Source organism: Octodon degus, unplaced genomic scaffold (genome assembly GCF_000260255.1).
Source record: "Octodon degus isolate 3935 unplaced genomic scaffold, OctDeg1.0 scaffold00009, whole genome shotgun sequence".
Classification (NCBI taxonomy): domain Eukaryota; kingdom Metazoa; phylum Chordata; class Mammalia; order Rodentia; family Octodontidae; genus Octodon; species Octodon degus.
In genome coordinates this window covers 6,537,166-6,562,276 of record NW_004524585.1, presented here as the reverse complement: position 1 = coordinate 6,562,276, position 25,111 = coordinate 6,537,166, and the positions used below count along the sequence as shown (strand labels likewise).

Sequence of the window (25,111 nt, the reverse complement as noted above, 5' to 3'; positions counted from 1 at the left end):
CCTTTGCTAAATCTTTAACTACCAACTCCCATTGTTTTATCATTAAACCCTCAATATGTAAATTAAATATTGATTCAAAAAGCATATTTTTAATGTTTTTAGATTAGGCTGTTTACCCTGATAAACTGTATTTTACTGACTTTCAGTTGATTTTTCAGTGTCTTTGGGACTCACTAAATTTGAGATACCTTTTGACTCTAACATTCCGTAATACTGTGAAGTAAACATATAGCTTAGGCAAATGATAGTAGAGTCCATTTGGATGAATTCCTCCTTAGATAATTGATTTGGAAGTAATCCCAGAAATGATTCCTTAAATCTATGACTTTTGACATCATCTTTTTTTGTTTACTGAAATAACTTTAAGATTTAAGCCATTAATTTTAGATCTCTTTCCTTAATTTCATACTATCGTAACACAACAAAGTTTCACATGTATATTGTTTGTCATTGATGCCATTCAAAGCAAAGTTTTCTGTGCTCATTTTACTATTCACTTCTGATAGCTAAGGACCGTGACTGAATTTGGTGTCACTCCAAGAGCCAAGCTACCACTATACATTTAACTGATCTCCATGTTATCTCCACTGGCAGCCTAGGTAACTGCTAAGAAACTTGCATAACAATGAAGCTGCTGAAATATATTCAAGTAGATACTTCTTTAAAAATTCTACTTGTCAGAATTTTAATTCAACTGAGCAAGAAATGGTAGGGAACATTTAAATTGAAAAAATAATTTTAGTGTTTCTCCAAAACTTTTCCTGTGTTTCATAAGAAATTATAAACATACAGTTCTCAAACTTTTCCATATAAAAGGGTCATTCATGGTAGAAGAGAACATACTTTTAAATATGTGGTGACATTCAGTATAAGGACGCTTTCTGCATTTTTCCACAAAAAAATGTATGATAGTACATTCTATACTATGATGCTGTATTGCAGTGTTTATTTTAGATGTTTTAAATATCTTGTTCTTAAAATTATCTTCTTCCCACCTTCACCTACAAGGGAAATTAAGAATTCAGTTAAATCCACCATATCCATTGTGTGGCTTTGAGCTCCTCATTACACTACTGTTTGCCACTAGCCTAGCCCACTGTGTGACATGCCTAGCCCACTGTTTGGAGTAATGGGCTCATCATCCAAGAGACAGTGTGTTCTTGTGGTTCTGCCTGGAATATCATACTGTGTAAGTGCTTGGTCTTTTTCTGGTCTTCAGATCCTTGCCCAATTTCCTATACTAATGTAATATCCAGTGACATCAAATATCTTTTTCAAATGCATCTTTCACAACATGAGGCTTTCCCTGTGCAATACTATGTCACTAATGTTGGTTTTTCTGTCATTCTCTCATGGCCTGTTCAAATGCCAACCCTTTTGTCTATCATTCTGTCATTTCCTTTTTTTAAAAAAATTTGAGCCATTTATTGGAAAATGGATGAATCTGGAAAATGCAATGTTGAATGAAATAAACCACAAGCTTAAATGATATAGTAGTTATCATTTTAGTGAGGCAAAGGACAAATAAAGATGATGAAGGATGGATAGAAAGGGACAAAAGGATGGATCTCTTGCCATAGGGAAGTGGTGAAGAGAACAAGGTCAAGGGGTGAGGAAGGGGAAGAGGGAAATAAGAATAATATGCCATGTACAGAAAGCTAATAACCTCAGTTAATGTAAACATTATTTGCCATAATAATGGCAAAATAATCTCAATAGGAATGGAAAATGGAATAGGAAAATAAGAGTAGGAGGGACCAAAGGGGAGGGAGGAGGAAGGGGAATTGTATTTTATTTTTTAATTTAACTTAATTTTATTTTGTAAAAACAGAAGCAAAAACAAATAGAAAAAAGGACAGAAACAGGGTAACATACAACAATGCGTATGTTATAGATTTTCAAAACAGGAATAGCTAATTAACAATTGTTATATTATCTATTTTTATAATTAAATCTGTTGCTCATATTATCAGATATACTATGCAAGATTGGGGAAATAATTGCATATTGGAACTTGCCTTCATGAAATCTTATTTTTTATTCTCTTTTTTAATTTACTTTAAAAGTAGTATAATAATTGATAAGACATTAGAAACAGTACACATTTAGAAGACCAAGATGAAAGGCATTCAACCATGGGTTTTGTGTTACACATTGCTGTCCTCAATGTAGTTGCTGAGATTGCAGGTATCAGCATACAGAGTTAGTCAAGGTGAAAATCTAAACATTAACTGTTATTTTCAAAAACACTAATGGAAATTATGGATTAAAATCATCTCAGCCATCCTGTATATGTACTTATATGTTTTTCCCACCTTCCTTTTTTCCTCTTTTCTCCTTTCTCTCATCTTCATTGTTATAAATTCAGTTTCTTTCCATTTTACTATGTCCATTATACCTTTCAGATTTTATTTATTCTTTTAGGTTCCTACACTAGGGAGACAATATGATATTTACATATGTGATTTATTTCACTTATGAGTATAGCCTCTAGTTGTATCCACTTACCTATAAAGTTTGAAACTACCACATCTTTTTCATCCATTCCTCAGGTGATGGGCATTTTTGTTATTTCCAAGATTTGGCTATCAGAAATTGTGCTGCTATAAACATAGGTGCACATATATCACTACGGTATGATGTTTTCATGTTCCACATACCTGGCCATTCAAGAAATACAAATTAAAGCAACATTGAGATATTATCTCAGCTGAGAAAAAAATGGCTATCATAAAGAAATCAACTAATAACAAATTCTGGAGAGGCTGTTGGAAAACAGGAACTCTTCTCCGCTGCTGGTGAGAATGTAGACTGGTACAACCACTATAGAAATCAGTGTGGCAACTCCTCAAAAACCAGGACTGGAGCCCCCATTCATTCTGTCCTTTCTTTAGAATGTCATTTGTGCATGAGTCACAGCATTTATTCCAGGTTATTATAACTTACCTCTTTTTCCACACGTATCTTCGTTTCTCTGAAGCCTTACCCAATTGTCCCTTTCTCCTCCTCCCTGTCTTCTGCTCTTTTCTTTGTGTCTCCATTCATCTGTTGTAATAATAACTTACTGTTTTGTGTTAAATAGTTTCATCCCAAGCACTTGAGATTCAGAACACTGTAAACTTCTTTCACAGAGTTGACAGTTCTAGAGAAGGAAATGGGCTGACATGTAAGAAAAACACCAATGACTGAAAAAACTCAGAGCTTATGAGACAGTTACTGGTTGGCCAGTTTAGACTGGATGATTGGGAAAAGTATTACTGAAAGGTGCTATTAAAGCTAAATCTAAAAAGGAACGTGTTTTGAGCTATAAAAGTGAGAATATCCTTTCTGGTAAAAGGCATTGCTGTTCCAAAGACCCTAAAGTGAGAAGGAGGTAATCATTTCCTAGAATTAGAATTCAGTGAATTACAAGCAAGAGGGAGAGCTGTACTAGTTGAAATTTGAAGGGGATAAAAGGTAGAGAGCATACAGGGCTTAAGGCATAGGCATTTACATTTGATTCTAAAAGTAATAGTATGCTTTGAGGATGTTTTGAAGGGCTGATTAATATTTTATAAAGCTTTCTTAGATTACTCTTAAAAAGGGATTAGAGGAGAGGAGGATAGCAAAAGTCCTGTTACAGAGCCATGGAAGTTGCTCTGGAGAGACAAAAATGAGGATGATGGTGGTGGTGGAAAATGAAGTGAAGCAGAAAAGACAGAATTTGATTGTTTACAAAGTAGAATTGTTACCTTTTTCATGTGAGGAATATGAAGTAAAAGATAATGCCTTTATTTGTATTTTTTCTACAGGTAATTCTCATCAGTTTTCTCAATAGATGATGACCTTTGCTTGGATTGAGATAATTGTGGCTAAAACCTGTCATATACTTTCTTGTATAGGATATAGCAGTTCTGGGTACTAAATAAATCTTAGGAAAATTTCTTGGTAACTTTTTAAATTACTATTTATGGAAAGTGATTTTTAAACACTAAAATATTTAGATTGATAACAATATTAAAGAATGAAGGAGATAGGTTGTGTTTCACTAAAGTGAGCTTCATTACAATTGATGGAGAACAGTGAGGTAGCAAATTATATTCACTAAATTAGATATAAATAATTATATTAGAATGAAGCCTACAAGGCCATCCACCTCAAGAAATCGCCATTCAGCTTTGCAAATATGCCACAGACTTTCATTATATGAAAAATATGCTTCTGTGGATTTAAATAGAAAAATATAACAGTTTCTTAAGATTGCCAGGGAATTAAGTTACAATTTATTTTAAAGGTTTTTGGTTGAGCTTGAACAACTATTTTGTTATTATAAGCAAGCATCTAAAAATTTGTGATTTAATAAACAAACCTTATATAGTTTCGAATAGGGAAAGTCATTTTCAACTAATGTTTGGTAGTTCCTTGGAAACAATACCATGAAGCCTAAGAAAAATTTAGTAACAATGATACAGGTTGATTATTATGGATGAATACAAATTGTATGTATTTTGGTAAGCAACATGTTTTCATATTGGAATTTGATTATGGAATGACCAAATCAAGCTAATTAATATCAGTTTATTTGTATAAATGCCGTCAGGCTTCTTAAGGTGTCATTCAACATTCTTTGTGATTAAGCCATTAAATCTTCTGTCACCATGTTCAAGAATATAATTAAGTATAATAATCATGTTTTCCATAAAATTTTCTACATTTCTCTTGTCTCACTCAAATTTTTATGCTTTTATCAGTGTCTCTGTGTCATCCCTACATGTTCAGCCCCTGATCACTACAGTTAGATCTTTTTTACGTGAGTTCAATTCTTTTTAAGTGTCCACATACTTGAGATAATGTGGCACTTGTCTTTCTGTGCCTGGCTTATTTCAGTTAGAATACTATCTTCAAGATCGTTCATGTTGCCACAAATGACAGGAAGTGGATATTCTTCTTTTAAAATGCTGCATAGAATAACATTGTATGCATGTATGTATATGTATGTACAATATATGTAATACATGTATACATACATGCCGATAGTACAACGTATATATCATTGTTACTCATGTACATAAATATTATATATATGTATGCAGGTTTGATATGTACATATATTTAAATAGTATTTTTGTATACATCCATCCATTAATGGACATTAAGTTGATTTCATATTTGCCTGTTGTGATTATGCTTTAATGAACATGTGAGTACAGATAGCTCTTTGATAACTTTCTCATTTCCTTTGGGTGTATACCCATATGTAGAACTGCTGTTTTATTTTTATTTTTTTGAGGAACCTTCCTAATGTTTTTCATAAAAGTTTTACTAGTTTACATTCCCATCAACTCTCTGATAATGGTTCCCTTTTCACCATACTCATTTTTTTTTTTTTTTTTCCGGAACTGGGGATTGAACTCAAGCCCTTGTGCTTGCCAGGGAAGCGCTTATTCGACAGAGCCATCTCCCAGGCCCCTATTTTCACAATATTCTGACCAGCAGAATCTCCTGTAATCTCTTGTCTTTTTTCTACTCACTTACTTTTGCATGTTTGCAGTACAGCATGGTTATATTTATCATTGGGATTTGATACATGTAGATAGCACATGTTTATTCTTTTTTCATCCTCTGCTCCTTTGAATTATTGGTCCCCATTCCTATTTGCAGAAGTTCTGTTTCCATTTTCTTCATTTATTTTTTTCCCATCACCTCCCTCCCTCCATCCCCTCCTTGATCACATAAACCCTAACGAGTGTGAGCTGATCTCACTGTGGTTTTAATTTACACTTCTCTGATGATACTGAACTTTTTTTCGTATAGCTGTTGGCCATCTTTACCTTCTTTAGAATTACCTTTACCAATACAGTGCTCATTTTTAATTTGTATGCATTTGTGAATTTTCTAATATTCTTCCATGACCAATTTTTAGCAGTGATTTTAGGCTTTTGTGTTCAAAAAGTTACTTGACATTTTATCTTCTCTTCAAGTCTAACATATGATGTGTCCTTGAGAATGTTCTATAAATGCGTAAAAAGAATATATATACTCTGCTGCTTTGGAAAGAAATGCTATGTATTTATCTGTTAGGTTGACTTGATTTGAAGTGCAGTTAAAGTCCAGTGATTTTAAATCTTTATTCTAGATTAGAAGATCCTTGACAGAAAGCCTCTGTCTCTTAAATACTTCTCCAAATACAGTGCTCTCTGATTGTTTTTGACATTGTGAATTTTTTGGTATTATTTCTCTGAAAATTATTTTGTCATTGTGCTTCTGCACCTACATCATAACAGAAGCTTAAAATAATGAATGAATGAGTCACAATTAATTATGGATCATAAAAGTAACATTTATTATTTGCTGACTTTATGCTGAGTGTAGTTGAAGTACTTTATCTAGTTTAGTCTTTAAAATAATTAGAGCATTATATACCATATTACTGCCACGCTGTTTCTCACCTTCTAGCCTTGTGCATAATTTATTATGTTTCTGATATCATGCTGTCCCTCACCCTCTCTAGATGTTTTAGTATCACAAGGTTTTTAATTTTTCTGTTTCATTCACTGATATATGTTAGGCAGTTGAACAGTACCTGGAATATAGTAAACATTCAGGTAGATATTAGGTGATTCAATTAATTGATTCTTTGATATGGTGATCATAAAGTTCAACAGACTAAATCCTTGAGAAATTAATTAATTAATTAATTAATTTATGGCATCGGGAATCAAACTCAGCATGTTGCACTTGGCTAGTAGGCACTGTGCCGCTGAGCTATGTCATATCTCCAGCTGAGAAAATTTTAAAATTTCACCTAACTTTTTGTTTTTGAATGTAGTATTATCCTATTATTGCTATTTTGAATCATTATTTCTACTAGTGAATTGCACTGAATGGATTCTTTATGCTTTTCAGTGCTGTGTTCACTGCTCATTGTATTTTAATTGTAATAATTGAGTTTTTTTGGAACCTTACATTTATCTGATTATTTAATTTTTGAAAAGGCATGAAAGTAAGAACTTATTTCCATTTTCTCACATGTTGAATGTTTATGGTTTGAGCTCTGCCTTATTCTTACATGCTATAGCAGTTTGTGTTTATATATAGCCACTAACTGAATGCCCTGTGTTTAGCAGATGTCTAAGAATGTCTGCTGACTTAATGTCTTGTAAGACGTTAGTGCAGTTTTTAGTAGCCTGTCAACTTTTATTCAGTATTTATGGGAAGAAACATTTAAATTAGACCACTTAGCCCAAAGTATTATATAAAAGGGCAAATTTTAAAAATTCATAAGAAATTAGAATACTTTAAAAGCAATTTTTCTTGCATTTAAAAATTTAATTGTTGAATTTTTTTTTTTTTTTTTTTTTTTCACTTACTAACCTTCAATATAATCTCAGTTTTTTTTTGGTGATACCAGGAATCAAACTCAGGACCTTGCACTTGCCATGCAGGTTCTTATGACACTGAGCTATATCCCCCCCACCCCCCGGGCCCAAACACGTTTTCTAGCTCTCAGCACTTTAATTTTCTTAGATTGGTTATCTTTGCTGCCCAAGAAGTTTCTAATATAAATTTCTTAGGTGTGAATAATTTTGCCTTGATACTGAAGAAGAAGTTTGGGTATATGGATTTGTTAAGGGTGTTGCTTCACTGTGTCCCCTGCTTTTTTTTTTTTTTTTTTTTTTTTTTTTTTTGTATCTAGTACAGGGTCTTCAGGGTCTCACAACGCAGATCAGATTTGTAGTGATCCTCCTGTTTTCAGCTTCCCAAGCACTGGGATTACAGACAGTGCCACCCTGCCCAGTCTCAATCGCCATCTCAGCGCACTCTGGGGATTGAACTCCGGCTCCTGTGCTCTGCCTACGCAGGCACTTTAGTTCATGCTGCTTTTTTAAGGATGGCCAGGAAGCACAAAAGGATAATAACCCCTCTTCCCTCTGATCCAGTGTGGTAAAGAAAAATCATTTCATGTACCCTATTTCCTCAGCACAGTTTTTTTAATGAGTTCTTCTCCACCCAAATCGAACAGTATTTTTTAAATTTTAAATAAAAACACTGAAATTTAATTACTGCCATTTTTGGGGTTTAATGCAAAAATTGCAATTAAATATTTATATAACATGTGTAGATCACTAAGGGCATTAGGCTGTGATAATAGCAAAATCTGTTTTAGATTTTTAAATCAAATCCTGTAAATACACTGTCTGGTGAATAATTTTAAAAAAGCATACAACTTATCCCATAAGGGAAGGATACAATTCTGCAAGACTACTAGCCAATATGTTCCAATTTATTGTGTGCATCTGACCAGATATTTTAAAATATTCTTTGAAAGAAGTTTGACATCAGGCCCATTGTCTATATTACGTGACATTCTTTAAACATTCCTTTTGGACGGGGAGATGGCCCAGCGGTCTAAGCACCAGCCTAGCAAGCACGAGGACAAGGGTTCAATCTCCAGTAACTGCACACCTGTAGTCCCAGTGCTGGGGAGGTGGAGACAAGAGGATCACTGTGAGTCTGAGCTGTGTAGCAGAACCCTGAAACAAATACATAAATTTTAAAAAATCATTTTATATTTAACTAATTTAAAAATCAATTTATACGATAAAATAGTATTGCTTACTAAAGTACATTTAAATCAGGTAATTTCTATAAATTGAATGAATTTTGTATAAAGATAGCTATTTGAAAATAAAATTGTGGTAAAAACCCTGGTGATACTCAGAATCAAGAACCAAAAGCAAGTTTGGTCTTTGAAAATATGTATTCCATTACCTTTATGGTTCTGACATGAAGGTTAATAAAGTCTAGTTCTTTTTTTTTTTTTTTTTGCAGAACCGGGGATTGAACTCAGGCCCTTGCGCTTGCCAGGGAAGCGCTTATTCCACTGAGCCATCTCCCCAGCCCCTAAAGTCTAGTTCTTGTAGTTGTAGATGATTTAGAGGAACAACTGTCATTGATTGTGAGAATTTATATATTTTATGTCTTGAGAATTAAGTATATATTGTTATTTAAATCTATTCTGTCTCATTATAAAATCATAGGATATATATTATGAAAGTGCATTCATAATCATAGGATATATATTATGAAAGAGCATTCATCATTCAGAAGTGAATTTCTGTAGCATTTCCAACTATTTAGTTTTGATATGATTATTTCATATGCTTAGTTTTAAGTTTTAAATTTTCTTTTAAAGTAAAAAGCAGAATATCGAATTTTATGCAAAAAGCATCATGTGAAAGAAAATTCTTAATTCCCCTTAAATTCCAATTATAATCTAATTGTATAGTATATATATATATATATATCATTTTTGTTGTTAAATATTGTTAGTCATTACTTCCAATAACAAAAACCTTCAAACTGTCTTATGATTACCTAATGATACATAGTTGCTACATGACAGTAACTATTAATCAACATGTTATGGCACATAATACAGTTTTTAAGTGCAGAAGCTTTTCAGTTCAAAATTATTTCTGTTCAGGAGTAGCTTAAAATGTTCTTTTCTCTCTTGCATACTGTGAAATGATCCAGAATTATTAGAGAGGTATGACCACAAACTATGGCAGTTAGGAAGAAAAAAATTCATTAGTGAAACAAAAATTAAAAAAAGGAATTTGAGCAATTATTATTTTCAATGTCTCCTTTAGTATAACTTTTATTTGTTCTGGTGTGTGTGTGTGTGTGTGTGTGTGTGTGTGTGTGCACGCGTGCACATTATTAATTATGGGTGTTTTGCAAGTAATCAATCATTATTTTACAACATAATTTCCTTGTGTGTACAGTGGTGTCTGATTGTCCCTGACAGGCCTGTTTGGAAAATCAGTGATAATATGTGGTATTTTACCAAGTGATTAATTTATTTTGGCTCCAATCACTAGTTTAGTAACACAGAGTAGTTACTCATGTTCAAAAGTGCATGATCAGTAAATAGTTTTGGGATTTATCTCTTTTTAGGCTTGAACTATTCCACTCATTTAATAAAATGGATGGATTATTTTCAATAAACACAAAAGTGAAACCTTTTAAGAAGTCTTATAGACTTAATCTTTTTAGAGCAAATTAAGTCCTCTAAAAGGGTGCCTTAGTTTGTTCTACTTGCCAGTAATATATTATTATAAGTTTGTCATTTTGCTTTCACTTTGTTTTTTAAAAGATACTCCATCAACTTAGATCACTTTAATTTGATTTATACTGCTGTGTTAAAAACTTGCACAGATCAAGTTTTACATGCATTTAAATTGCCAGTGTTTTAACAATAACCATGTATTATACATAGGAAAATGCCAATATTGTAAGTTAATAGCTCTGATATGAAGATAGAATTTAATGAATTGTGTCCGTCTGGTATAATAATTTAACTTTAAAACTTAATAAATGTATGTCACCATTCAGCATACTGCAGTGGGCAGCATTCACTCAGTTTGAAATTTATTTCTAGTTCAGCATGCACCATAGTGATGGAGTGCAGAGTCCTGAGCTCAGTCCCCAGCTCCCAAAAACAAAACAAAAAACACTAAAAACTGAGTGCCAGGCATTTTCACCAGGTATTGATGGATATGTGAGGAAGACTGTGATTTATTCCTCAGGCAGTGCACAAATAAAGATGGAAAAGAAATGGGAGGAGTAGACTTTGATTACTTAGTCTTTATTATATTCGTACAATTATAGGCACTTCTTACCATTGTAATTATTTCATATAAAGTTCCATAAGATATTTATTATTATTCTAATTTTTTAGATGGAGAAACAGTCAATCCATCACTGATGGAGTTGTGATGCAGGCCTTTCACAGTCCAAATTCCATGTGTGTTTGTACTATTGGAAACTTTGGCATGTCACGCATGCTGAGGTGTAAAAATGGGTCATGGTGCTCTCTCTTCTTAGAATTCAGAGTTCTGTGAGAGCAGCTCAAGCTCAGAAAGGCCAGGCTCATTTTTGGCTGTATTTATTTAAACCTGTTTTATCACATTTTTAGCCAACAGTGTTCTGTGATAAAATAAAAAGATGGTTAAAATGCATTTTAAACAGGAATTCATTGATTCATTTGGCATTTCTTTTTAATTTTAGTCTATGAGAGGATTTTGTCTGAAAATTTAACTGATTAGATTGGTTATAACAGGTATAACTTGCTGTTGCTCATTATCTTAAATTGCTCCCTGAGGAAAGCTGTGTTTCTCTATACAAGCCTTCTCAATTAGTTTTGTCTATTAAATAGTCAACCAGAAAGCTAGTGAAGTCTGAGGGTTTTTTTAAGTGAAACTACTTTATTTTAATTCAATTAAAATTTTAATTTCTAATATAAAAATTAGGATGAACCACTTTCAGAATGAATATGAATATCTTGTGTTAATCAGCAGGTCTTTAAGTCTCCTCTTCAAAAAGCATCTAAACCTTCTCTGCCTTAACTACTATTTCTTATGCAAAGAAACCTTAGACACGTTCCACCTTCATTATCAACACATCGAATTCTAGATGTTGCACATCAATAAAATAAAAGTGCTGAAATTCCAGTACTACATACATATTTGATGTACGTTACTGATTTTTCACCTTGATTTGGTCATATACCTGGGGATTTTTGAAATGTAGTGTAGATGCTACATGGCTGTGGTGCTCTGTGTGTTTGGGAATGGGGCAGACCAGGTGGTGGGAGGGCCTCTCCAGGGTAAGCATGTTGGGCCAGGGAGTCCAGGCAGGTGCTTATGAATAGCTTTTCCTTTTCTCTCAAATCTCTGGAAAGTATTATTTAAAAGAACTTTTCGCATGTCAAGGCAATGAATGTGTTTAGCTCAATTATATTTAAAGAAATCCTAATCAGTCAGCACATGTGCCAGAAATTATAAAGGTTGTTTATTTTATTATTAAATGATTAAAATTATATGGTTCACTGTTTTGTATTAAGGCATCATGGTTTAGAGAAAGAACCGTCTTTTTATTGAAATTAATATTAATCTTGAGAGGTAATGTCAACATTTTTCGATACTTACTGTGTCAGAGACTGCTAAGCATGCAATCTACGCTAATCTTATTTCATGTTTGCAGCAGCTCCGTGAGGCAGGTACTGGGAGAGCTAAGGCCGGGTGAAGGAGGATCCAGACTGCCATATAAACAGCCTGGGAAGTCAGCAATACCTCCGTGCAGATCCTTCTGCAGAGACGTGTACCAGGCAGCCTCCCCGCAGCCTGTGACCTTTGCCGCTGCACTTTGCTGCTTCTTTTTAATGAGTTAGAGTCTGTGCTGGACCTTTGTAATTTAACTAATTAGCCCTTCTTTACTGAGCACCTGCTTTTTGTTCTATTTGAGAAAATTCTTATATATATTTGTATATACCAGTACACTAGACATATGCATAATTACATAGGAACCTTAGGCCAATATTTTTAACGTAGGTAAAAATTTAATATTATGAAGCAAATGAAAAATTAACATATTTGATTCTTACAAATTTCAGTTTATTGATGGTCGACTGGCAAAACTAAATGCGGGAAGGGGTTTCTCTGATCTGTTTGAAGAAGAGATCACGTCAGGTGGCTTTTGTGGAGGTATGGAATATTTAGAGTGTGATTGTCCATCTTTTAAATAATAATTGTCTTGATTGTTCAACTTGTGTTTGATGGAATCTATTGCATGTACATTAATTTTCTCTTAAGTATATGATGTCTTAAATACATTTTTTTTATCTTATAAGAGCTATGGTATCAATTTATTTTGTCTCATATCAGTTAACATTGAAATTGACTCATTAACATTAAAATTGACTCATAAATTGTTCGCTGTTGGCTTAGATGATCTCTTAATATTATCAAAAATAACACAGAAATCCAGCCAGTTCATATTCTTTAAGCTTTCCTCCTGGAGAGTAGTCGTCTGCTAAAAAATGAATAATGATAATAGCCATAAGAGAACATGTATTTAAAAACTGAGATTATGGTAGAAATAGAATATTGCAATATAATCCAAAAAATGTTTAACACTACTGTTGAAACTTTTGTTTTAAAATCACACAAGTATAATTAATTCCACAAATGTAGTTAATTCTTCAATCACAAATATTCAATGTTATAATCATCTAGGCAATTAATGATCTACAAGTCAATACTTTATATGCTGTTATTCTTGTATATAACCTTGATTTGCTGAGAATTTTGATTCAATCTGTTCAGTGTTCTGTCCATTAATTTAACCAGTATTGCTGGGTGCTTAGTATGTATTATCCTAGATATTAGGTGAATTAAAGAAATAAAAATCCCTTTGGCATGTTAATTTTTGACCTGATATAATAGTAATTTTCTACTTCTGTCAGGTGTGGTGGTAGATGCCTACAATCCCAGAACTTGGGAGCTAAGACAGTGTTATCACTATAGATTCCAGCCCCTCCTTGGGCTACACAGTGAGACCCTGCTTCAAGAAGAGAAAGAAAGGAAAGAGAGAATTATTCACACCATAAAAATATAAAAAATGTGTAGAGGTCAGTTGATTAAAATAGAAATGAGTTTAGCAGTTGTGCACTTTCATCTCATACAGGTATATTTCATTGAAAGCGTTCACCGTAGGGAAAAAGTTTACTTGACTCAGCCACAAAGCTGAATGTTGAATCATTTAGTTCTTTGCCTTCCTCAGCTCATAGATAAAGATTCAGCTTCAAATGGGACTTATGTATTAAAATAACACTTTTTTACTTTTCAACTCAGACAAGCAAAATATTGTCAGTTTATGGACAAATTGCTTGAGGCATCTATTCCATATTTACGTAACTGCTGTCTCATTATCTTTATGACCCGTGGGGCTAGTGGCTTCTATAGAATTGAAGGTGACATCTTGTGACAGTAATGGGGTAGCGCTATGATCCTTTTGTACTGTTAAATTCCACAGTCTTAACCATCAGGATAGGTACCTGTGTAATACAGGACAGGCGTGTGTGTGTGTGTGTGTGTTTTAACTAAATATTAAAGGTAACTAAAATTTTTCGCTAAAGGCCTTACTGTTTTAAAAAAGAATAGGGGAACAGTCCTCTGACTCAGACACTAGTATATTTTAGTACCACTTAATGAAAATGGTTTTTTGCTCTTTATTGCAATGAGAAAGGTTTTAAACTCATTTTAATTTGAAATACTTATCCAAAAAGAAAGCTTATTTCAACTGTTAACAATTTCCATGAACAAGAAATTGCCTTAAAAATTATGTCTGTCGGGGGCCTGCTCCTTAGCTCAGTTCTTTAAGTGGCTGCTTCAACAAAGCAGTGAGGCTCAGGTTGCTGTGGTTCGATCCCCACAACTCAAGCCAGCCACACCAGCCCTGAAGGCATTTGGAGAAAAAAAAATTATGTCTGTCAAATGTTTAGTTCTATTTTAGATGATATATAGAAATTATTATTTTTTTTATGTATTTGGTACAGGGTCTCACTATACAGGTTGGACTCTTAATGAGCCTCCTCTTTTCAGCCTCCGCAGCACTGAGATTACAGGCATGCACCACCATGCCTGGTCTCGTTGGCTGGCTCAGCGTGGCTGGGGGCACGGCCTGTGCCCAGGATTGAGTTGTTCCCTGTCCCAGCCATTGCCTAAGCAGGTGTTTAGTTTGCTGAGCTATTTCATCCATGCTAGAATTTATTTCTAGAAGAAAATAAAACATATTTTTAGGATTTAAAATATGAAAAATAATAAAAAATAGTAATATTTTCTAACTACTAACTAGAAGCTATCTGTCCATGTGGGATATATGTTTGTATGTATATGTGTGTGGGGTTTTTTTGTGTGTATGTATTTCCAAAAGTTGTTTCTTGAGTCTGCTCCAAGCTTGTCATAGAGACTATACTTACAAGAAATATGTATTGCCAAGCTCTCCTGTTCGTCCAAGAAGAAAGCAGGTTTAACTTTGTGTATTCTCATAGAGCAACATTAGTATCACTTACTGAGTACCGATATGCAACAGAAACTCACAGAAAAGATCTACAGATACCTCATTTAAGCTTTATAACAGTTCAGGAGGCCTTTGGCCATGTCATTTTGCTCACAACTCAAGAATTCATTTAAGGTCACACAGCAAGTAGAGGCCAGAACCTGAGCTGAGTGTGTTCACCAGTTTCAGAGCTCTTGCTTTAACAGCTATCCTACATTGACTTTTAAATGTTAGGATCTTAGTTAGAAAACATTTATAGTTTCACTTAGACCCTCCCTAACTATGACTGAATAAAAGCAAACCCCTTGTCTCTTCTGTCTTAAATATTTTTTCACACATAAAGCTCAGGAGAGAGCCAGGGAGATAGCTCAGTAGAATAAGCGCCTGCCTGGCAAGTGCAAAGTGCAAGGTCCTGAATTCAATCCCTGGTACTACAAAAATAAAAAATAAAATAAAATAAAAAGTATAAAGCTCAAGAAAGATTACTGTATAATAAACCAGCAATAACTAAACCAGAAATGAAAATTTTATTGTTAAGCAGAAATAATTAGGAAATTTTATGGAAAATCCATTTTTCTAATTTTATACATCAGTACAATTGTAGTTGGTACACTTGTTTGGAAATGTCCATAGCTATGGTAAAATTAATGTAAGGTAATACTTCACAGTTACATTTCTATTAGAAATTCAAGACAATCAGATACAGAACATCTTAAATTTCATTTGAATCTAGAGCCATAAAAATTTTGACTGTATGGAGATTTTCCAAATTTTTTCCTGTCCCAAGGGGGCTGTTTAGGAAATGTGTCATTTCCTCGCACATTCTTCCTTTCATCAGACTCTTGCAGAATACTCAACCTTAGCTTAAAAGGAAAATAATAACAACTTGAGGAAATGTGTAAAAGAATGCCCATGGAGCTGAAAGGCCATAGAAGAGAGCCTGAGTGGGGCAGAGGACTCAGCTAGACACAGCTGCTGACGCATGGAGAAGCCACCAAGGAGCACTGGCTTGTTTAAGAGCATCGTTTTTCAAATTTTAACTTTTATATGAAGTTAAAATAAAACTAGTTCTTAAATCCAGATCAAATTGTGCAAACTTTAGAAAAGAGAAATATTTTCACATTGCTCAATGAGTATGTGGATACATATTAATAGCATGTGTTTCTTCATTAGTTTCCTACATAAATGGGTCCGTCTTGTACTTGTTTCCTTCCACTAAGTAAATTATTAAAGGGTTTGGAAAAATGGTAGGCGTTTTACCAGTTCTAGTAGTATTTCTCTGACCACATTGAATAATGTAGATCACTTTATATCTTTTGATAAATAATTGCAAATTACTAGAGTTTCAAATAGATTTAGGAGAAAAGTTTTGAAGCAAATGAAAAATCAACATACTTTGTCCTTGAGTGTGACAAAATCAGATGTTTTATTAACAAGAATAATGTTAAGATCATCCTTAATTGTGCTCATGCATTTTTATAAGGCAGTTAAAAGAAAAACTGAGGTATTATTTTGGCGCTCAAATGAATGTGTAAGCAAAAAGTGGCCTCAGGTTTTTCATATTACCAAAGGACTGTGTGCTAGCCTCAGAAACTTTTGTGGTGATGGAAACCTTAAATTATAGAAACATTAAGATTTAGAGACAGCCCTTAAAATTTCAAAAATAGCAGTTTATTTATAGGTTATGTTGTACCTTATTTCCCTGTCACCTATGCAGTGTGTTTATTCCTAGGGAATTTCTCTTTGCCCTCATGCTTTGTAGTTCTAGATTGTTACTGTTAATTCTTATTATTACCTTTCTTTTCAGCATGTGAACTTGGAGAAACCTCTCCTAGCCTTCCAAAGTAAATACTACGTCATCTTGGAAATCCTTTCCTTTCTCTGGAAACTTATAGTAATTAACATTTGTATGTATATACACAGGATAGCAGGATAATTATACTGCTATTTTCTGCTGCTCTATGGACAAGAACAGTTAATGGTTAAATGTTTTCTTCTTTTTAATTTTTTGACCAATTTTGCATGTTTATATTTGATAATCTGAACAACTAATTTGAAGACAACAATATGCAGTGTAACACCATTGTTGAATTCCTGTCTTGTTGAGTGTTTTGTATTATTTTTTATTCTCTTTAATTTAAAAACTAAATATTCTAAAATAAATTTATGTCACTCAGCTAAAAAAAAAATCAGTTTTGGATCTGCATGTGTAGATTTGGTTTTCCCAGCATCATTTGTTGAACTGGGTATTCTTTCCCTGACATATGCTTTTGATAACTTTGTTAAATACCGAATGGCTGTAGATGCGTAGATTTACTATGGAGATCTCTGATCTGTTCCGTTTTTACAAATTTTACACAAATATTCTTGTTTAGTATTGTGATACTACTAACTCCATTCTGTCTTCTTAAGATTATTTGAAGTATTTTGTGTTAAATAACATTATTTTTGAATATAAAGCCAGTTCAGTTTTTGAAAGGAAATTAAGCTAAATAAATATCTCCTTTAAAAAATAATAACCTTTATGGTGTTCCCACGATGTGTTAGGGACCATCCTAGACCCTGCATAATCCTTACCTGCCATTCTGGCAGTAACCCTCACCATCAGTACCTGATAAGCTTGTTTGCTGAGTGAGGAAGCTGAGGGTCAGCCAGGTGAAGCGTCTCCTCTCAGATCACACCACTCACAGACTGGGCGTCAACTCCCAGAGTCCCTTAAGCTCCAGAGAACTCTTCCTCATTGAACTGTGCTGCCTTGCCTGCTTTATAGTTCAGAACTACAATTCAAGTACTGTAATGTCTGTAAACACATTTCATGACCCGTGAAGAGCTGAATATGAACTTTTTTGTATCTGTCAAATGTGTAAGATCTTATCCTTTTTATAACTCCTCTGAATTTTTTCGTAGACATTTTCTTGGTGGTTCAGAGGCTTAAATTTTTTTATGTGAGAGGGCTGATATGTATTCCAGATACTAAATTTCTATCATATTGTTGACATTTCTGCTTTCTTAAAATCATGTTGGAAGAATGATTAAAATCCTCTACAGAATACTGTAACATCTAAGTCTTAAATGTGTGATTTCTACTCAGTCATTTTTAATGAAGTAAAACAGAAAATGAATAGGTGAGAACCTGGAATAAAGAAGTAAAATAAGTGAATGATATGGATGAATGAAGATATGCAGTTTCTTTTTTTTATTAAAATCTGAAAATTAAATTAGTAGGTTATGGATGGCCAGATAGCTCAGTGGGCTGACTAAACGCCTGCTTACGCAGAGCACAGTGGCTGGGGTTCGACCCCCTTGTGCTGTGCCAGCCCCGCCCCCGGGGCGCGCTGGAATGGTGATTGAGACTGGATGTGGTGGTACCCGCCTGTCATCCCAGCTCTTTAGAGGCTGAAAACAGGAAAATCACTACAAGTCCGATCTACATAGTGAGACCCTGTAGACCCTGACTAAAAAGAATAATAGAAAAATTAATAGGTTAAACAATAGGAAATAAATACACCTATAAAACTTTGGTCACACCAGTGCTGTGTGTAGCCCTCATGACTTTTAAGCAGTCAGCTTACTTTTACTTTTTTTTTAGGTAAATGCATTCTGCTATAATTAATTCTGGAAAAAAAAACACTTCTTTCTGAATTTCTTTCTCCAGATAAAGGAACAGTGCCATGCTGAGTGGTAAACAGCTATACAGTATTTCCCCATTATCTTATCCAGTACAGTTATTCATAGAGAATTTCTCTTTTTCCTCAAACTTTATACTTCTAGATTACTTTTCTAGATTATTATAGTTCTAGATTGTTACCGTTAATTCTTCTCATTACCTTTTTTTCAGAGTGCTGTCTTGGAGCAACCTCTCCTTTGTAATGTAATTGCCTTGAAAGTGGTACAGAGAAAAGCTCTAAGTAACTTAAGTTTTATTATATTTTATTAAGTGGTCTCAGAGGTAGTATTTCAGAGTTGAAGGAATAATAACCCATGAATTAAAATACCTAGATTTATATTCTTTGAGTGGTTTATCAGAAAGCCGTTTCTTGACATTTTTTTTTTTTTAATTAGAGAAAGATTTTAAGTAGAAGCACGGACCCAGAGCTGAGTAACATTTGTAAAGAAATTCTTAGGATGGAATCGTCCTGCCTGTATTTTGTGACAGTAAACTGATACCTTTAAAAAATTTTCTTTATGAATTGGAAATATTATTTTACATGAACCTCACTGTGCAAGAGAGGAAAGCCTATACAAAATAACATAGGCATAAAATGCAGAAAAATCAGTTTTAAAACAGGCATTTTAGATTTCAAAAGAGAGGTTACATTTTCTCCTGAGGATTTAATATTTAAATGAAAGAATATAGAGTAATGTACTAGTTTGATATGTCAATGAAGAAAACATTATTGTCAAGTATTAATTACTATGGACCTGATAATTAATTTATTACTTCTAAATGCTACTGTCTCCTTTAAAACATTGGAATTAAAACATGCCTACTAAAATGCTAAAAATAAGATTTCTTAAGATAATGATTTAAAAACTTTTGATCAACTGTTCCTGGGAACTTTTATATATTCCAGGGAATCCAAGGTCATATCAGCAGTGGATGCATACAGTTAAGGTAACATTAAATCTTTGATTTCCTTTCTTTCACAATAGCAGTTATGGAGAAATATTCAATAAAGTATGCTATTTATAGTTATGGTATTTATTTGTAATATTTGAAATGGGTATAAATATTCTCATACTTTGAATACATACATATCATGCTTATATTTTGTTGATAATCATAAAAATTTCAATTGAAACTTTTTGTTTAGAAATAAGTAGATAGTTTCTTTTTCTTTCTTTCTGTTTTTTTTTTTTTGGATTTTAGGGAAGGGTCTACAGGGTGTTCAGGGTCTCACTACTCAGTTGGACTCATAGTGATCCACCTGTTTGTAGCCTCTCAAGAGCTGGGATTACAGGCCTGTGCCACCATGCCCAATCTCAATTACCATCTCAGTGTGCCCCGGTGCCTGCTTGCAGACACTTTAATCCACTGAGGTATTTGGCTGGCCCAAAGTAGATTGTTTTGAGAAACAAGGGTTCTCTGTTACTTTATGTTATATTATAGAACAAGGAATCAGATAGAATACTAGGATTTGATGGAAATTTTATATTTCTAATAATACAGTTTTGTTACTATGATTTTTAGATTAAATATTTCCTCATGTTATTATACAACACTGAAACAGTTAATAAACATTGTATTTGTTTATTATGCTTTAATATATATGTCCAGAATTACTGTATTACTCATCTGCCTAAACTGAAAAGACAAAATGACTTTAAATGATGTATTATACCAGCTAAAAGAACAAATGAAATATGTTTGTTCTTATGTATCTCTAAAGATGCCTAGTGTAGCACTGGAGAGATAGCTCATTAGAATAAGCACTTGCCTGGCAAGCGGGAGGTCCTGAGTTCAATCCCCAGTACTGCAGTAAATAAATAAACCTAATATTCCTTGTTTCTTTAATGCAGCAAATGAAATGTTCATATTTTTGTTTAAAATTATTATAGAAAATCTTTGAAAACATTAAACATGAAATAATTTTTATGATTCTGTTTAACTTTAGAGTAGGATTATTATTCTGTTACTACTTTATTTTTATTTTTTGTCCTTTTGAGAGAGAGTCTTGCTATACAGTTTACTTTGGCCTTGAGGTTTTGTAGCCCAGGCTGGTCTTGAACTTGCAACCATCTTCCTACCTCAGCTCCCAAGTGCTGGGATTACAGGCATGTGCCACCACACTGGTTTTTCTGTGTTAATGATAATGCTTTGTTTTCAGGACAGTTTGTCAAAATTTTTAAAAAATATATTTGCTTTTTCTTTTGTAGAAGGGAGGTGCATTATTCAACACAGCAGTGACCAAAGCAACTCCTGCTGTACGGACAGCATATAAATTTGTAAGTTTTATTTTGATACAACATTTTATTGATAGAACTCTGAATTGCTCTAGAAAAATGGGCATGTAAATTCAAAAGCTTCTGTTTTTAAAAATGTTTATAATCTAAGTTTGCAGACTAAAAATTAGAGAAAAAGGACTGAAAGGACTGCCAATATTTTGGCCCTAGCCTTTCAAGGTCAGTGAAAACTTGACATAGGAGAATCTGTGCTGTAACATCCTGTAACTCAGTTATGCCCCAAATTTTCTGATCAAGGAGATCATGGGGCCACAGAGGAAAGTGATTGATGATGTAGAGTGTGCCTAAGGAGAGTCACATGGAGAGAAAACATTCTCTCAGGCTTTCACAGAGAGCAAATTGGTCAAGCAATGGCTGTGACTCATCCACATGGCTGACAATAACAAAGGATCTACAAACTGCGGTACAGGGTTTCAGGATAAATCCTGAGGGGATTTGACTGACCTTATCAGATACAAAAGCTACATTTCTTGTTATATAGGTCTTACTTTGTCTTGGTCTTAACCATCCAGCAGAAGTATAAAAACAAAGTATAAAAAGTGAAGCCATATTAATATGCTGAGCTGTAAAAGGCTCAAGTCAACAACTTCTGACATTGCCAGTCCTACAGAAAACCCACTACTATTATGGACTACTGGACTATATTGAAATATTTTGCTGAATTCACACACCTATAATATTAAATGACAATGGAATACCCTTCTCTGACAAAACTAAACAAAAAAAAGGGGATACAAATGAATGACCATTTTGCATCTGTATATTCAAAATAGGACAGATACATCACTTTCTCTTAATTCAGTGAATAGAAAGATTTGTTCCAATAGGGTTTGTAAGCAAGATCTGCATCTTGTAAAATGAATAACCACAAAGACAACAATATGCAATATTTTAATTATTGAAACTGTGCTACTAATCGGATTTGAAACTAGCTCATTACTATTTGTTTCTCAATAAAATCATTGAAAAAAATAAAATCTAGATTATCTTTTAAAAATGTTTATAGTTAATATTAACCAACCTAAATTCATTTGTTAAAATTATGTCATTACATGGAAAGAGTATTTCCTTTATGTAATCTAAAAATGTTTCATTTTATTTCAAAGCTACCAAAAAATTGCCACGTTAAATTGAGACAGTCCATGATTGGGTACCCTTTTGTAAATTAGATGCTTTTATAAAACAACGCATTTTAGATTTTCATCACATACTTGAGACTAAAGTGGAAAATATAAATAGGTGTGGCAATAATTCTTCCCTCAAAAGTGCACTGACTCTCCACATTAAAAATTTTTAGTGATTTACCTTAGTTTATACTACAGTAATAAAAACACAGCAATAAAATGAAAATCTATATGACATCTTATATAAGACCCTTCAATGTCTGTTCCTTCCTGTCTCGTTCCATTTTTACCCTGCTCTCCTGCAGCTTATATATCTCTAAGACACCTAGTATTTCTTGTTTCTTTCCTGCAACTTCTTTAGTCCTCTTATTTCTGTTCGTCATTCCTAGCATTTAGGACACCCAGTTTTTGCTCAGTGTCCACCTAGAGAATACTGTTCATCCAATGAGATAGTTCAGGTGTGGTTTACACTTCAAAAAGATTGCCCAACCCTAGTAAGAAAACCAGTTTTCATAGCCACTGCTGTGTTCCTGTAGGACTGTAAGAACTTGTTTCAGCACTTACATTGCTTGTGTATGTTTCTGTCTTTAGTACTAGACTGGTAACTGCTTGTGGGAGAAGCCTTGGGATGATATTTATTATTTTTTAAATTTACTAGGTAATATGTAGTCTATATTTATAAAAATATTTAAATGAGTACTTGTAATTTTATGAGAATTTGTCCTTAAATATTTTTAGCACATAATTTGATGTCATTGAATAAAATATTTTAATAAAATATTTGGAACTTTTGTTCTTTCTTTGACTTACAGATATGCAATATGTACAATTACTTTTTTTGTTTAGAAAATGTATTTCAAAGATTACATTTTTACAGTAGACAAGATAATTTACAGAGTTAATTCAAAAGTACAGTACCAACATTCTGAATTGTTTGCAACCTTATCAAACAAAAGTAAGAAATAATTATTTTGCCTTAGAAACATCAGTGTCTGGGCATGATGGCCTGTGCCTGTAGTCCCAGTGTTTGGGAGGCTGAAAACGGGAATCACTGAGTCCGGGCTGTGTAGTGAGACCCTGGAGATGCTGTACTAAATGAATTTTAAAAAATAATATATGCTCTGTTTGAGCATGGTGGCACATGCCTGTAATCCCCACACTGGGGAGGCTGAAAACAGGAGGATCACTGCAAGTGCAAGCTGCATGGTGAGACCCTTTACAAAAAAAAAAAAATAGTGTTTGGACAGGATATCATGTCTGCATCTTGTACTATGTATAACCACTACGAAGACAACAATATGCAATGTATTAATTATTGAAACTGTCCTACCAATCAGTTTTAAAACTGTCTCATCACTAATTGTTTCTCAATAAAATTAATTAAAAATAAATAAAGCAATAAAAATAAATTTATATATGCAAAAAAAAAAAGAAACATCAGTGTCTGGTGTTTGTTTTTCCTAATTTTTAATATGGAAAGTCAGTGCACCTTTGAGGGAAGATCCAAGAATGACTTTGCTGGAAAAAAATCTGAGTGGATAGCTATCTCTAGATAGTAGGTGTAATACAGATTTGGAGAGTTGTTGTTGCTGTTGTTTTAAGAATAAAATAGCACTTGGCTACCAAGTGAAAAACTCAGTGTTGAGTCTTGTTTCTCATACACACAAAAATTAAGTTTCTACAAAAGGTGGGCCTCATTTTATTCCTGAAACAAGGACTTGAAGAATTTTTTTTTAACATTGGAGAAGTGCTGTTTTGCAGAATGTTTTCTCCCTTAATTTCACTCAAATCTTGCATAAGAATACAACAAGAAAGTGAGCTTCTTTAAAGCTTCATTCATTATTTACAATTTTTATCCCTGTACTCAGACGGCTGCTGTTTTGAAACCTTTGCAAGGCAATAAAATTCTTTCCAAGTTAAAAATTTTTGCATGTTGAAGGACTATTTATTCATTTTATTTATTTTACAATTTAAGATCTGAATTCCTTGTATCATTTCCTTATGATCATGTCAGACTTGAATGAAGAGGTTCAGGCAGGAAACAGTCATTTTTGACTTTTACTGTTTTTAAAGAGTAAAAGATATTTATTCGGGGGAAGAAAGCTTCTGTCCAAGAGAGAGACAGAAGAGGACCCTGAGCGGGTTGTCCCCGGGATGTGACCTTTATACTTTTACTTAAAACTTATCCTTTCAGACTGCTCATGTTCCTCCTTTGACCACAAACTGCAATGAACAAAATTTCCAGCTTCCATTATGTGTGCGTAATAGACTGTATTCACCTTAATTTTCTGTTAATGGTAAATTTTTCAAATGTGAAGACCTTTATTTCATTCATTTAACAAGTTGAGTATCTGTCATGATTTAAAACTTTTTTTTGGCTCATGTCAGAGTTTAGAGTATTTAAGGTGAGAAAGACACTGCCTCAGCATTTGCATTTGTTTTTTTTTTTTTTTAAATTATTGATTGAACTCAGGCCTTTGTGCTTTCCAGGGAAGCACTTATTCCACTGAGCCATCTCCCCGGCCCAATCTTTTTTTTTGGTAGCAGGGATTGAACTCAGGACCCTGCACTTGCCAGGCAAGAGCTTATTCTACTGAGCTATCTCCCCGGCCCTTGTGTTGGGCATTAAACCCAGGGCCATCTACATTTAGGGAAGGTTTGCACACTGAGATCCCTATCCTTTCCTCACTTTTTCTCTGAGTCTGTGGTACCTGGAGCCTCCCTCAGCTCAGTCACCTCCTGAAACCTTATCTAGAGCTGTACAAAAGTTCGAGGGCAGCCAAGCATGGTAGCACAGTTAATTTTAGCTCCTTGGGAGGCCAGGGCAGAAGAAGTAAAGTTTGAGGCCAAGCTGGTTAACTTAGCAGACCCTATCTTCAAATTAAAAATAAAAGGGCTTTGGATTTAGCTTAGATCACCATAGTTTCAAAACAAAAACAAAATACAAATTTCAAGGTCCACCATAACATGTGTGCTGAAGAGACCCCATGGGACAAAGTATCTGAAGGCTCAGGGCACTTGGCAAACAAAAAGCACTGGGTGCTAAAACTCACCTTGGGGACTGAAGTCAAGAGGACGCGGCACAGCAATGCTCTGACAGGCCCCCCTCCTTCTTCTGGGACTCAGAGTGCTTGGGGTTT

General features: G+C 33.8%; 1 protein-coding gene across 1 annotated transcript in view; it reads left to right on the top strand.

Moving 5' to 3' along the window:
• Dennd1b (DENN domain containing 1B) overlaps positions 1 to 25,111 on the top strand; it is a 292,621-nt gene that overhangs the window by 231,881 nt on the left and 35,629 nt on the right. Inside the window, exons 17-19 of the mRNA XM_023707369.1 lie at positions 12,437 to 12,527; positions 19,458 to 19,498; positions 20,761 to 20,829. Of these exons, the coding sequence (XP_023563137.1) occupies positions 12,437 to 12,527; positions 19,458 to 19,498; positions 20,761 to 20,829 (201 nt within the window). The remainder of the gene's footprint in view (positions 1 to 12,436; positions 12,528 to 19,457; positions 19,499 to 20,760; positions 20,830 to 25,111) is intronic.